Raw genomic sequence first — 15,968 nt, 5'->3', positions numbered from 1 at the left:
AAAAAAAGTGAAGAGAGATCATTATAATGGGGTCCACAAAGAGAGTTTTGGAAAAATGCAGACCAAGATTCCACAGGAAAATGAACTAAATAAAACAAAAAGGCCAAAGCCAATTTACTAATTAGTCCAATAAATCAATACGGTATCTGGTTACCAGATACAAAGACAGATTGAAAGGACCATCTAGGAGAGGTTACTCCTGACTAGAGCAGTAAGAGCGTCCTTTCACAGACCTGATCTACTAGGAAGGATGAGGTCATTTTTCCTGAGATTTAGTTACAGGAGAGCAGAGGAGAATCCAGGATATGAGGCATGCCAAAAGTGGCAGGCTCATCAGAACTTGTCTTTATGTGGGTGGAGAAAGAGCCAGAGAGACCTGGCTCTCAAACTCAGTTTTGCCACTTATTAGCTGCATGACCTAGGATAACTTCCTTAACCTTCCTGAATCTTTTTTTTTTTTTTTAATCCTTGTTTTATGTTATCTGGTTGGTAATAAAGACCAACAATACTGTTGAGGACTGAAGGAAATAACCTTCGTTTGCTTGACAAACAGCAGGTACTTCCCATACCTACTAAGTCCCTTCTGCAGTAAACTTCCCTTCCCAACTAAATAGGACAAAGGGGTAAAGTGGAAAAGATAATCTTATCTTGAAAAGTGAACATTTGACTTTCATTCTTATTTTGTTGGAGGTCAAGTAGTTTACATTACTGGACAACGTGAACTATACACATTCACTCCTTGGTTTGTGGGCCTGCTCCCTTTAAAACTTCAGTTTACCCTGAGGAATCAACAAAAGGCCAAACCAGATTTCATTCAGCAAAGACAGAGGTACTGGGCATGGGTGGCCCTGAGCTAACAACTCACTGGACTCTGATCAAAACAAGGCCAGGTTGATAATTTCCCTAAGTGGTCTCACATCTGATCCACATGATCCCACTTGGTCACAGCACATGACTTTAGGCATCTTCACACACAAAGATAAAACCACTGTCAGCAGCAACATCTTTAGAGCACAGCTAACATCCTGTTGTTTTTGGCTGTTTTTCTTCAATTGGTCAAAAAGGCTGTTCTCATAGTCAGTTATCTCACAGTGCCAAGTTCCTTAGAATATTTTAAAAGTTGCTATTTAAGCATATTATTTCATATGGTGGCATATTTTCACCATCTTGGAAGGCAGTGAAAGTTAATTGTCAAAAATCTGTTTTGTTGGGGTGGGCATCAAACATTGTATAAATGAAGTTTCATGATCAAGATACTAGGATTACCAAAATGTGACTTCTGAAGCCTGGTTCTTCAGGCTCAGTCTCTTTCATTCAAATTCCTTCATTTACTAGCTCTAAACCCTGAGGCACATGTTAATTTCTCAAGATCTCCATTTCTATATCTGAACTAATTATTTTCTAACATCTTTCTAGATGCACCAATCTATGAAAAAGCACTAAATGACTACATTTAAGTCTATATATAAACACTGACAATATAATGCAATTATATGTATGTACCATTACATGTAAATTTTGGTTTGACAGGGACAAATTGTTGATGGTAATTCACTGCTGAAGACGGCAAGAGCCGTCTTCAAACAGCAAGGGCTGGGGGAAAAAATTCAAAAAATATAAATAAAAGAATGAATGGGAATATTGAAAGTACCTGGAAACAGACATCGCAGATGGTGGGGCAAGAAACAACCACAGAAAAACAGAAACAAGATGGTAATGGAGTGCTCCTGGCAGAGATCCATATGATGGAAGGTCAGGGACAACAACTAAATGAGTATAGGGAACCCCATCTCAGGACTATTTACTTCTAAAAGCACCAACACTCTGTTTAAGCCAAAATCTTCTGGGAAGCTCTCAATTCCTGTTTATTCTAACACAAATGAAAGAGAAGAAAACAAAACAAAACAAAACAAAAACAAAAAGCTTACTCCTTGTAACTTAAATCCCAAGGGAAGCTAAGAGTCAGAGGGAAGCAAGGAGACACAAATACACACACGTATACAAAATCATATCTGACAGTGGAGGGGGGGTTAATGAAGCAAACAAAATCCCAGAGCTGACAGGAAGTGGAATTAGAACCACAAAAGCCACGAAGACAGTCAACAACTTAAAAAAGTCCAGATGCACTTAGTTTATAGAAACTGAACATGAGTAGGAAGGGGAATGGAGACCCACGCCGATCAAATGGACTTGGGGGATTTCACTGAGTCAGAGAAAGTCACTGCTTCTTTCACATCAAAATGTTCTACTAACATAAGGTAATAAATTCCTAAGGTTTCAAAAATTAATCAGATAATAAAACAGAAAAGCTGTCATGATTAACTGCTTAGAACAAAAGTTTTACACCAACAACTATGTGAAATTTATCCTCATATAAGAACCAAGTAGATGTAGAATGAAACTTATTTATTACTTCAATCTAAGATTTTGGAAGTTGGTGCTATATTCTATAATCCCACTCCCATCCTCAAACAGATTGCGATAAAATCTAAGTGTTTTAGGCCCTCACCAAACCAGGTACATTGGGAAGCCTGCTGTCAACCCACCAAAACGCAATTAAAGCTAGAACCAAGTACTCATTCAATGGACACTTCCACGAATCTTCTAAGAAAAAGGGTTGCGGTTCAGCACTGGAGGGGAAAACCAATGGAGGGTTACTATTCTCAAGAAGCTGCCAGTCCAGTAGGAGAGATAAACACAAAGATGACTCTAGATGACACACAGGTGCTACTGCAAAGTTATGAACAGAGTGCTGAGGTTAGAGGATGAGAAGAGTCTAACCTCGACTAGCAGAGTTAGGAAAAAGGTTAGCAGAGGAGTGACAACTGGGTTTGTCTTGAAAGATGTCAATGAGCTAATAGATAAAGTAACATGAGAAAAACCAACCACAGAACATATAAAGCAGGTGCAAAGGCAAAGGGGTACAAAAAGTCCTCGGAGGTCCACAGAAATAGTGAAAGATTTGGCTTGACAGAAATAGGATGACATAGGAAGGGAGACATGGTGACTATTAAGAATTCAAGAATAGGGCTGAGGATACAGCACAGATACAAGTAGAATGCTTGCCTCACATGCACAAGGACCTGGGTTCAATCCCTAGCACCACAAAAAGAAAAAAAAGAATTCAAGAATAAACTCAGAGACAACCAGGAAGTATACATGTAAACAAGACATCAAAATATGATACAGGCACGTACCAGCATGGGGGAGGAAATACAAGTGGGTGCTACGTTAAGCAAGGCTTCCAGAGGATGCAATGTAGAGCCGAGTCTTAAGAAATGACAATGTGCAAGGCAGACAGGACGGTTTTCTAGCTGGAGGGCAGAACTGAGACACCAAAGCTTGCTCAAGAGATACAGTAGGGAAATGCTGAGTTATAAGGTGTAACAGGGAAAACAGAATTCTAGAAAAGTCAGCTGTGATCAGATCCTTAGAGACCTTAAAGGTCATATCAAGTTTCTATTTTACTAGCAGAGTTAGTAAACTAGCGTTGGAAGCCATTTAAGAAGACATCAACCCTGGGTACACATTTTAAAAAGATACTACAACCTCTTTTTTCCCTGTGCAACTGTAGGTCCTAATCTATCTACAGATTATATTCAGAGTCTCAACAGTACCTTTATTCTAGTGCCTCTTGAGTACAGGCTATTATGATAATTCATTAAAGATATTAAGAAATATAATGTCTAATTATAAAAAATAATTAAAAATAATTTTTACTGAGTAGAGCATAAGGGCCAGACATGATGCCAAGCACTATGCATACATCATCTCATTTGATCTTTGTGATCCTCTAAGGAGACAAACGCCATCATTGCTGCCACTTCAGAGTTCAGAAAGCAGGATTAGAAAAGCTTGCTGCAAATCAACAAACTAGTAAGGGGTGCAAACAGATTTCAAATTAAGGCCATCAGACTACTGGGCATGGTGCCACATGCCTGTAAATCCCAGTGACTTGAGGGGCTGAGGCAGGACAATCACAAGCTCAAGGCCAGCCTTGGTAACTTGGCAAAACCTTGTCTCAAAATATAAAATAAAAGGGCCAGGAAATCCCAGTGCCAATAAAAATAAATAAATAAAAATAAATTTAAGAAAAAAAGAAAAAATTAAGGCTGTCAGTCTCTAAAGCCCATGTTCCTTTTTCGCCATGTTTTTATCGGTGCATTAGAGTTATACATAATGGTGGGATTTGTCACTACATATTCATACACACATACGATATAATGTAATTTGGCCAATATCATTCCCCAGGATTTCCCCTTTCCTTGCTCTCCTCTGTCCCCTTTATTCTTCTGTTACCCTGCCTCCTCACAAGCAAGCTGTGCCTCTTACGTCCTTATTGGTTGTACTATTCCATACCACACTTAAGCATCCTCCCTATTGGTGACCCTAGTGCACCTTACCATCCAGGCCTCGTGTCTACTGAAAGCTTATGTGACTTTAGAGACATCAACACTAGCAGTTTCTAACAAGTGTCTATCCACAAAGAAAGCAGATATACACAGGCACCCTCAGTGCTACCATCATGGCTAGTGGGTGGTTGTGAACTGTTTATTTCTCCTTCTCTGTGCAATCAGGTTGAGGGTGAAGAAGAAGGAGAGGGGGGAGGAGGAGAAAGGAGAAAAAGCAGGAGGAGAAGGAGGAGGAGGAGGAAGAGGAGGAGGAAAAGGAACCCACTAGAAAGAAGACTAAAACAAAAAAGGTGGAGTCATCAGAAAACGGAAGAAAGCACACACTGGTACCAGCCAGAGCATATTGGAACAGTTCCCAGTCTGGCTGCCAAAGAGCTCTGGAATATATTTGTTAGTGCTGGATTCCTGTACAGTCCGTTGCAGACTTTTTCTGACTGCACTGACAGAGAGACCCACACTTCAGTTCCAATGCCTGCTTCCCACACAGAAAGCTAGTTACTCCCGGGGGAATTCCAACTAAGCTCACCACTGGCCTCTTAGGAGAATCTGCACACACTACCTGAACTTAGACAGAAAAGTGTGTCAAGTAACTCTCACTCTCAAAACATCACTAAGGCTCTCTACCCCAGAACCCATCCCAGGACCCTCTTCACTAAACACAGAGGCCTCTTTCAGAGCTCCTTACCAAAACAACTGCTGCGATGAGGGACAAAGGTTTTACAAGCTGTAGCAATAGCCAGCTCAGCAGAGATGATAGTCTTAATGATCAGATCTTCCACATGGGCCATCAATGCTGGGGGAAAAAAAAAAAAAGGTAAAAATGAAGAAAGACCTGGTTCCTAGCAGGACCAGATTCCAGGTCACAATATAATTGGAAAAGCATGTGTGCTCACTCAAAAAAAACCTCTCTGAAGCAATATTCAGAATGGGCCTGACAGGGACAGGTATATCCATAAATAGGTTGACACAGTCAAGAATGGAAGTGTCTGGGGATACACTCAGGCAGCCTCCTTTGACAGAAGACAGAGACAGAATGGAAAAGGAGGCTCTGTCTCTTCCCACTCCTCCCCTACCGCCCTTTCTCTTGTAGACCGAGACGGTGTCTTCAGCACAGTGCTTCCCATTCTGCTCAAGGCTCAGCAATGGGCCCACTTTGATTCTAAGCCTTATATTCAAACTCCACTCTGCCCATTCATTTTCCAACTCAGCAACAGAAATGAGGGGTTAACTTAAGAGAAATTTGAACTCAGAGACAATGTAGAGGGAAGCAATTTATTAAAATGCTGAATTTAGTGAATTTAGTGACTTTATCCTTCCAAATTCACAAAGGATTAAAGTAGAAAGTTGCCTTCCAAACTAGAAACAAGATAAGGAAATGGAAGTTACATAAAGCTTGTCCCCAGTCTTGTGAATAACCAAGAACAATCATCCCACTGAACATCTCAGCAATACAATTTACTTTTAGGAGTAGGACTTCTGGCAAGAGGCCATGGTAAAGTTGTACAAACAAGAAAAGTCAGGAAGGGAAAAGATCTGGTACTCACCAGTTGTATCTCTGCCTTCTTGTTTCAGGTATCTAAGCATAGCACTCATACTCCATTTGTTCCCATAATCCTCTACTTCTGGATCATCACAACTGAAACAAAGTTAATGAATCAAGGTCACATGTGCAACTACGCCTAGCTATAAAACAAGATTCTTTATGACCAACCTTCTTGGTCCTTTGAAATTTTTAGAAAAACACTCACTTTGCTGATTTCTTCTCACCTAATTTTTCTCAGTCTTTTTTGTTATGTATCCTTAAGTACCAATTTCTTAAATGGAAATTAAAATGCATATAGTTTCCCTTATTGAAAAGGGCAAGGGAAAAGAAGGCAAACTCTTCCTTAACCAAACAATTATGCATCATGAAAGAGTGGAAGAAACATGTGAAAAGATTTAAGCAAAATTAAGAATGGTTGCAATAATTTAACAAAAATGGATTAACAACCCGGCCTTAGAAGTGAATGTCACTCGAGTCGACAAAACCACCCTGGGTGCCATTTTCAGACCAGAACTGAGTTGGGAGGGGTTAATGAGCTAATCTAGCACAGCACTTTAACGAGCTCACCCCACACATGCTTTGGCATGTGAAGCAAGCTCCTCCTCTCTGGTGGTGGACTGGGCCTCTTTCCTATCTGCCGAGGCACCATGAAGGGAGAGTGCACTAGAGTGGCAGTAAGAGCAATGAAGAATCCCACTGATATGGTGTATGATGACAAATGGGACAGACTCCCACGGAGACTGCAGAGTCCTGCAACCTGGAACGTGTGCTTTGCAACTGCCCTCACCTCCAACCCCAGGTCCCACCTCACTGCATCTCTGCTCATCTTCCCAGGTGAAGGATATGACGTCTTCAACCCCCTAACATTGGCCACAGGATACTGGTCGGCCCCAACAGCTTCAGCACCTATTCCAGCACTTCCAGATACCTGCCTTCCTTTCTTTCTTTTAGTCTGCACAGAAAATTACTACTTGGATTTCTTTTCTGTTTTTTCACCTTTTGGCAAAATTATCAGCATGAAAGAAAAACTAAGCAAAAAGAATATTTCCACACAGTTGTGTTGGTGCTCCCTTCTACCATAATCTTTTCTGAGATGTCCTCATTTCTCGTTTTCCCATTTTTTTCCTGATCATATAAGCATTTGTTTTTGAAAATACATAAAAGCACACACAGAAAGAAAATAAAAATCACCCACCCACAGTCCCACCCCCTATATTTAAGTAGTCCATATCCTTCTCTCTTTTTCACCCCCAGCAAAAATAAATAGCTTTAGCTATCAGATATATTCATGCAAGAAACTCAGTTGCACATAATGTGCTTTCCCCCTAATAATACACAGTAATGAACATTCTTTATCTCTGATCCCGTCATACATCCCTCTTTCAAGGTTAAGTTTCTAGAAATGGAACTGCTGGGTCAAAGTGTACAAATATTTGTCAAGTTTTTGGTATGTTTTTCAAGTGTTGAAATGACCTCACTTGTTGACTTCTAAACATGCAATATGCCTATTAAATTCCCACCCCTAAGTCAAAGGAAGACAATGAAGAACACAAAATGATGTAAACATGTTTTAGTAGAGAAAGGTGACACTGCAGCAGGGCAAACAGTGGAGCAGCAACACAATCACAACTGTCACATGACCCTGGCAGCTTTCCATAAGTGTTACATGGACAGAAACCTAACATCAAGCTCCAGCGCAGCACTTCAACCTCCCACCCCTAAACACCCACAACTCAGTGTGCCTTCCCTGCTTTCTGGCTCAGACACAGCCAGTACCTCACATAGTCTCCACTCTTCTTGTTCACACTGTAGTTTGTCAGGTGCATGAACTGGTTCCTAATGTTCTTGGCTCCTTGGTCGTATCGCACAGTGGCAAACCTGAAAGAAATGACACACGTTAAAAGCCAGAAACAGAGGTTCAAGGACCCAGGCTAGGGCTGAGGATCAGCAAGACCACAATGATAAAGAAAGGAGACATCATTATCTAAGAAACGCTGAACACCTCCCAACTGCCATCCCCAGGCTGTTTATACTAAATGTCACATGTTAATTCAATCCTCAAAACAACTCTATGAAGTAGGGTTTATTATCTCTAATTTATAAAATAGATAGGAAAACTAAATGTGACCTAGAGAGATGAAGCAACTTGCCCTGATCCAAAATCCATTATCTTAATCACCATAGATGCTGCATCTCTTACACAGAACCTTGTATCAATAGGAAGGATGAAAATTGAAAATAATTGTGCCCAATTTGCAAAATTATGTAAAGGATGCTATGGATGAATGGGGCATTAGCTGGTAAGGAAACATCTACTGAGTGTCCACATAGTGCCTGGTTCCATAGCATTCTATGGAGAAAAAGTACACAAAAAAGAAAAAGAGAGCAGCATAGAAATGTATGACGTGGAACTCACATCCATAGAAAGAACAGAATTGATGTGTACTAGTCATTTACAAAGAACAATAATGGCAGCATTAATAGTAGACAAAGCAGAACAGCATAAAAACGGGCACAGTGCAAGAGACTAATTCTTAAATTTGAAATGAAGGGAAAGGATAAAGAGATCAAACATGGAACCCACTGAAAACAGGGAAGCAACTTGATATCCTGGACTACTGTCAAAAGACGACCAAGGCAAAAAATATATATGCCCCTGAAGAAAGTAAGCAGGGAGAGAGAAAACTTTCCAATGATGCTCATTGTCCACAAAAGGCCATTCAAGGCAAATAATTATGGTAAATATCAATCCCTGTTTACATACCTCTATAACCATATCACCCTCCCCTAAAGTGGTTTTCCCAAGAGACAGATGCAAGTGTGTGAAAAAAACCTGGAAGGCCACAAGTTTATTTTCAGATGATTTACAAATTATTTACATATGCTTACCCAGACTATGAAGTCAACATGAATTTTTACCACATTAAAGGTCAGCATTTAGAATTTTTCCTCTTCTCTATTTCTTCTCACCCACCCACTATCTCCGCTCCCTAATTCCCTGTACCAGAAATAAACAAGAGCCAAAGAAAGAAAAGTGAAAAAGAAAAAAAAAAAAGGCTTAACTCAAAAACTAAAATAAACAAACATGAGGCCAGGAAAAAGGATGTGGACAAAGAAAATTTTGACTTGGCATGTATGGCTCAAGGACAAGAGTTTGACAAGCTTTATGTCTATGCTTGAGAAAAATCTCAGATTTTCCAGAAACTTCCAGGAGTTATCACTACTCTTCATCATGTCACACGTGGTGAGTAAAATTCACTTCTACATACAGACAGTGATTCTTTCTCCAAACGGAAACAAGACAACAACTCTGAATTCTTGTGAAATGCAAAGGGGCACAGGCTGACGCCCCAAGGCTGCCAGCCCTTGAGCAGACGTTTCCTCACAGTGACATCCTCCTCTCTCCCAAAAGAGCAATGAATTTCAGGGAGGGAAAATCAGACACCCTGACTTTGGGTATCTGATCTACCTTGGCAAGTGGTGCCTCTGTTAGGAAGACTTCTGTCGCTCCTGGCTCCTTTTTGCAAGAGAGTACCTCTTTACAAAATCACCAACTTCTTTCTCATCTTTCTTTCACAGGGGCATTTCATTCTGAACCCTGGCAAAGGCGAGATTACTAAGGTCACAGAATGGACTTCTACAGAAAGAAGGATTAGAGGGAGGGAAAAGCTTCAGCTTAGCAGAAAAGTTCTACAGGACAAAGGCACTACTCTCTGTTTCCTAACCCATTGGACAGAGAAGAAGACCATACAGAGGAGAGGCAGGGATGTATGCTCACCCCCACCTCCCAACAGATCTTACAGCTCTCAGTACAGTCCCATTAAACAATCTTATTCACCTTAGATCACCATTTCCTTCAAAATGTCTAGACGAGAGGTCACAGTAGTCTCACATCTGGTCTACTAGTCAAGTTCTGATTATCTGATTGACCTACAAAAGTTTGTGTTTTGTTTTTTAACTTGAATTACTTGACCAACATTCCTTCTTGTAGCCCAATGGCAGCCAGTGTCCACAGAAAGAAATGGCCCATGGGGTTGGAAGGGAAACCCCAGGCAGTACAGGAAGTTATCTAAGGAGGGCACAGCCCCATAGGGCTCTAAATCCACACAGGGAGGGCATGTGAGTGGGACGATGGACCAGCAAGGTCAGGAAACTGACTACATTAGAGGGAACTAAGTAAATAAATAAATATGTTGAAGATAATGGAACACAGATTTCTCACTGTTGGATCTGAGACACAAAAATATAGAAAGCACTACAATGTGCCCTGTAGTTTTGAACTGGAATTGGAAGTACTAATATTAACCTCTATTTTCAATGCATGGAGATACAGAAATACAGATGTGAATGTGCACACGTACATATACATATTTGCACACTTCTAGGGCTGTCCACTGCAAGGCCCTAGGGTGATGAGCCTACCTAGCATCCAGATCTGCATTTCTAAAGACCATTCTCCACAACAAAGCAACAAGTGCTCCTTGGAGATATGACTGGTTCCAGGGCTAAATCAGAGAAGAATAACATGAGCCTAAAACATTTTATGCTCAAAGAAAAATGGGGATAACAAAAAGGGCAGAAAAAGCTAGCTTAAAGGGGCTCCAGTGGCCAGATCTGAGACAACTGGAGCACCCAATTAAAGAAACCAATTCAATAAAATAGGAATCTTTGAGTCTGCACTGGTATAAATAAATAAATGAATAAACATAAGGGAAGAGGAGAAAGCTTTTCCTTGAAGTAAAATGCCAAATGATAAAAGTAAAAGGAATGATAGAACCAGAAAACCATCATTGGATAATCAGTACCTCAAATATTCATTCAGGCAAGAAATATCAGTAGATGTTAAAAGTACTGAATGAAAAGCTGGGGGTGCAGCTCAGTGATAGAGCACTTGATTAGTATGTATGAGGCCCAGGCTTGATCCCCAGCACAACTACCAGGAAAAAAAGACTAGGTGAAATACAGAACGAGATTTTACCTGGTTTCAAAGTATCTCCTCATAAAATACTCTGAAGCGAAAGACAGTGTCATTTTGCAGCAGAGGAATCTGGCAGACACCACCTTAACCAAGCAGTCAACACTGAATAGTCATCGTGGGCCATCAGATACCATGCAATGAGAACTACCATCCCTTTTGTGGTATTCTGGCCCCACAAATGCATAACCTAGGTTTAATCATGAGAAAATATAGACAAACCCAAATTGAGGGACAATCTACAAAATGACTGCCTGTGATCTTCAAAATTGCTGAGGTTGTGAAAGTTGTAGAAAGGACTTGCCCCAGACTGAGGAGACAAAAGCCACTACGACAAAACCCAACACGTGGTCCTTGCTTGGGTCCCTTTGTTATAAAGGACATTATTAAAACAAGTACCATATTATGAAATGGGGTCTCTGGACACAGAATGAAAGGACAGTTCTTTATCCCATTTCTACAAGTTCAAAATAGTTTCAAAATTAAAAGTCTAAAAAATTAAGTTTTACAACAAAACATTTTCCCTTAAAAAAAAATGGAAGTTCCTGTGATTCCAATATCAGTGACCTATTGGCACTACACAGCAAGCTCCCTTAGGTGGGACAGGTGCTCTCCCACTCTGCAGTCCCCACCTGGCTAACTGCCTTGAGGAAATGTACTTGTGAGCATTTAGTGTTGACCTTTAAACTAGACCTTCACATATTATTAAATTTCATCATATTTAGGTCTAAAAGTTTCAACAGTTTTTACTAGCAACAAACTAAAAGAGAAAACACTTGAATAGGTACCCCGGGACCAAGTCTTCAAATACTGACTTAATCTAACACAGGCTGAAATTTATAGGATGAACTGAGTCTTGAATTTCTCTTTTAATGAGATGAAAATTTAGGAAAACTCTCAACAGAATTTCACAGCCTTGACCTTTAAGCCAAGAAAAGGTGGTGGGTTGGGTGTGGGTGGGTATTACTTTCTCGGCTAATTCTGAAACCCTGGATGCTACTTGGCAGCATACTGATGAATACAGAACCGTATGCCTCTTTATTTTTTTAACCACCCTATAAACAAATATGGATTATCTTTATTCTGACAAACTCTTAAATCAAAAGCTACACTTTTTTTGTTTTCTAAAGTTTCTTTCTCAGTTGGAATCAAAACAATGGTGATAATTAGTCTAGAAATCAGATGTGTGGGTGTCTGAAGAAAAGATTTCATTTGACTTACAATTTTTCAACTTTACAGAGATGCAAAAGTGATAGCATTCAGTAAAATCCATACTTCAAATTTTGAATTCCTCTCTTCCCAGGCTAATGATACGCACCACAATGCCCTCTGGAGATGTTGGGCAACATGATGAGCTGTAGCCCCAAGCACCCTTGCCATCAAGAGGTCAGCAACCAATACTCGACGGCAGACCATGTGGCTAAGCTATGGTATTCAGCAGGTTAGGGTTATCAAATGCATTTTTGTTTATGATGGGTTTATCAGAACAAAATCCTCTAATCAAGGAGTATCTGTAGTGGGTAATTATAAGCATAAACTGAAAGTGCACCTGAGTTGCTTGTTTCAAGGTCTTTACCAACATGGGAAAACAAGCAGAGGGGGTCAGTGGGGTCTTATAAACTCTCTTCCCCTATTCAAAACCTATTTTGTTCTCACAATCTGATACCATATGCTCTTAAGTCAGAGTCACAGAGGTTAGATGTAGGACCTCCTCTTTGGTAGTTATTTTTCTACATTCACTACAAATAGGCAAACAAAGGGAGCAATGAGGCTGGCCGGAGAAGACCCTGGAGGTTGCACCTGAGTTATTTCTCAGCAGGTGTAGCCATTCTGAGCCAGAGAGGCCCTGAGGAGGACGAGGAGGTGCACCTCAGGCAGCCTTGCCAGGAGCCACTGGGCTTCATCCTGGCTTGACCCAGAAAAATCTTATGGAAGAAAGCAAGAGGCCCAAGAGCTCTCTGATCTGCTGTCCACCAGCTGCAGCCTGGAGGCTGCCAAAGTGCTGCAGAGACTAGGCAGCGCCCAGCAGGGCCGTCTGGGAGGGGATTACGAGCCTGATCCTCTGTCCTCAGAGCCAGAAATGACTCAAACTTCACAAACAGCAAGGGCCTGCCAGGGAGGGTGACAATGAGCACTGGAAAGGGTTTCTACCCCTTTCTAGTGTCTTTCCCCCCACTTGCCGCTGTGGCAGATTCTGGACAGTGAGCAGCCTGTGAGGTAATCTGAATTCCTTGGCAACCAGCGAGTACCTGAATTCTTTCAAAACCACAGGAATCCAGCAGAGAAAAGGTAAATATCTCTGCGGAGCCAGTGTTAATTAGCAAGGAAGGCTACTGAAGAAGTAACTGGGGGTGGGGAGAGGGAAGGCAGTACAAATGTTTGGGGTCTTTTCTGCACTTCCACTGAATAATATGGCTAAGGCAGAAGAAAAAAAAAAAGCAGTTCTGTTTGCTAACTTCTCCGGGTCCCCTGCCTCAACTGGGGACCTCAACAGTGTGGGTGGAATGCTCTTGGTTCCCCACTGGACACTCTCATGTTCTCCAAGGTGCTACTGCTACCTATCTTGGGTCTCTGATAACATGGTTTTCAACTCAATTTTGTTTTGATTTTTTTTTTTAACTTTTCATTTTCCCTATTTCAGTGCAAATTTGGCTATTAGCTTTGTTTCCAAAAGTGCTTTGTAAAATTATTTAAGCCCCATATTGGATCTACCAAAAGTTGTAAAATCCAGGACAGAGTCTTCTTAAGATTCCACTCTGAAAGGAAAAGGAATCTCCACCATTTTGGTGAGAGCAGCACCCCTCCTTGGAAACCGAGTGTCCCCTGCTGGTGTAAAACAGCAACATGCACAGGGAATTGGAAAGCTGGGTGCAGCTCTGGGGCACCACACAAGACCACAAGACACCGAATCAAACTCCAGAAAGGCAATTCCTTCTCACATGTCTTCACTACTCTACCCACATAAAGAAAACAGTGAGAATTCTGCTTCCTATGTGAATAAAACAAGGACAACTGAAAACACTAACTTATAAAGAAACACACCAGGGTCTTCTTTTCAGTAAGTGTAAGAAGGTAAAGAATTTACACTTATTTCACAAAACTTTCTTGTGAAATGAACTTTCCATCACCTACCATTAATGTGAAGCCCCAAATAGAAATGATACGGTATCAGAGCCTTCCTTTCTAAAGAATAAAACTATTTTTGGCTCCAGTTCTGTCTCCTTAGGAAAAATTATGGTTTTCCTTGTTTAGCCTCAGAGTAAAAAGACCTAGTGATCTCACCCCAACCTGATTACCTTCACATATAACCCAAGATTACTAGAAGCTACAGACAGGAGGAGGCAGAGACCATTGCCGAATGTAATGGCACAGTGGAGTAGTCAAGTACACTCTGAGGATGGAAAAGAAGCAGGTGTGTGCCAAGGTACTCAGTGAGGATGTCAAAGGAACTGAGGCCCACTGAAGTCACTGCACAGAACAATGTGCCCTCACAGGACTCTGGAAAACAGCTCCTCACACTGCCTTGGACCACCCTTTGGTAAAGTTTTGATACTCACCTATACTTTCTGGTAAACCTAATAACCAAAGCCTTGCAAATTCATGTTGTTTTGGGGGTCAGGCAGTCTGAGTATTTAAACAGCTGTTTTCCTATTATCCCAAGAAAAAGTATTCACTGATTGAATATACACATGAATAGATTATATATATATATATATATATGTATATAAACAAACACATAGGTATTTATACATTTAAATTCCTACTAGAAGCAAGAGTTACTCCAATTCAGTGGATTCTGGTGTCCAACACACAACCAGTAGCCAAAGCATTTGCATTTTTTGTAGTAAATAATGCTACTATTATTCTCTATAATAAATGTTAGTACTGCCCTCATTTTGTCCTCTGAACCATAAAGGTCTTAAAACTATGCCCACATTTTATCCACAGGGAGGGCTACTAATGTTGTGGGTGAAATATTTCTGGAAATATTACGCAAAACACACTACTATGATACTTGAAAAACGGTGCATGTAAATAATCTTGATATTCTTTCTCTCTTGCAGAAATCCAACTTCTGGTAGGACACAGTTTACTTGTAGGACCAAGCAGACAGGTGGGGTGAGGATGAGTGCAGGAAGGAGAGTGGAGAAGCTCTTGAGAGAAGAGGGAGAGCTCAGAAGTCTCAAATTACAAAACTGAAATCGGGGACACCTTATATCCCTGAGTGGAAGTCAGGGGTATATTTTTACCTTCTTTTTTTCCTAGACATTATGGGATTGTGGCTCTTCAACCTAGTCTGTCTGACTATACTCAAATGTGAGAGCACACATATCTATAAATATTATAAAAAATGCCTTTCCTACAAAGACTTGATTAGAGCTACTAGTCAGCTCATGCTCAGATGCCTGGTCCAGGCATTTACCCAACTACTGGGAAATGTTTTAGTTTTCCCCCTTCTCCATTTTTAAGGGATGAAGAGGCCAGAACTATGGAATTCTGGTAGCCTCCCGTGTTTCCAGGGCTCAGGCTCATAAATCTTAAGTCAGGAATATGACAGAGCATATAAATGCTGTCATTGCCACCTAGAGGTAAAGGACAGACATGGCTCAGCCAGCTAGGAGCTTTGGTTAGTCCCTGCCCCCTCCCCAACATGCCAAAGCCATTACGCATAACAAGGATGCTAAATCTTAAGTTCTATGAGGGTAGAAACTGTACCTATTTTCTTTATCACCTGTACATAAATAGGCAGTCTTCTTTTATCTGTGCTATTTCCCATCTTCAAAAGGTACTTTCCAAATACAGAGATGTGCACAGACTGTGATTTTCAGTTTGTCATGACTGCTGGCAGATGCAAACCGCATCCTAAACTGCTGTGTCCTACAAAGTCAAGGCCACTGCACATAAGATGAACTTCAGGGCACTTTTTAAAGAAAAAAAAAAAGTTAAAAAAAAAACAACAAACTTTTGGTTTAAAAAAAAATGTTTTGTGGGGGGAAAAGAACACAGCATAGCAAAGTCATGTACTTATTTTAAACTA

At 40.7% G+C, this 15,968-nt stretch overlaps 1 protein-coding gene across 29 annotated transcripts in view; it reads right to left on the bottom strand.

Moving 5' to 3' along the window:
- Window positions 1-15,968, bottom strand: part of Ttll5 (tubulin tyrosine ligase like 5) — a 260,046-nt gene that overhangs the window by 197,697 nt on the left and 46,381 nt on the right. For all 29 annotated transcript variants that reach the window (XR_007345904.1, XM_048799024.1, XM_048799027.1 and 26 more), the window contains 3 exons: window positions 7,732-7,833; window positions 5,957-6,048; window positions 5,098-5,205 (listed from right to left, as the gene is read on the bottom strand). Coding sequence is in view for 28 of the 29 variants with exons in the window: in XM_048799024.1 (XP_048654981.1) it covers window positions 5,098-5,205; window positions 5,957-6,048; window positions 7,732-7,833 (302 nt within the window). In the remaining variant the exon portion in view is untranslated. The remainder of the gene's footprint in view (window positions 1-5,097; window positions 5,206-5,956; window positions 6,049-7,731; window positions 7,834-15,968) is intronic.

This window comes from Marmota marmota, unplaced genomic scaffold (assembly GCF_001458135.2).
Source record: "Marmota marmota marmota unplaced genomic scaffold, marMar, whole genome shotgun sequence".
NCBI classification, from domain to species: Eukaryota; Metazoa; Chordata; class Mammalia; order Rodentia; family Sciuridae; genus Marmota; species Marmota marmota.
This window is presented reverse-complemented; position numbering and strand designations above follow the sequence as displayed.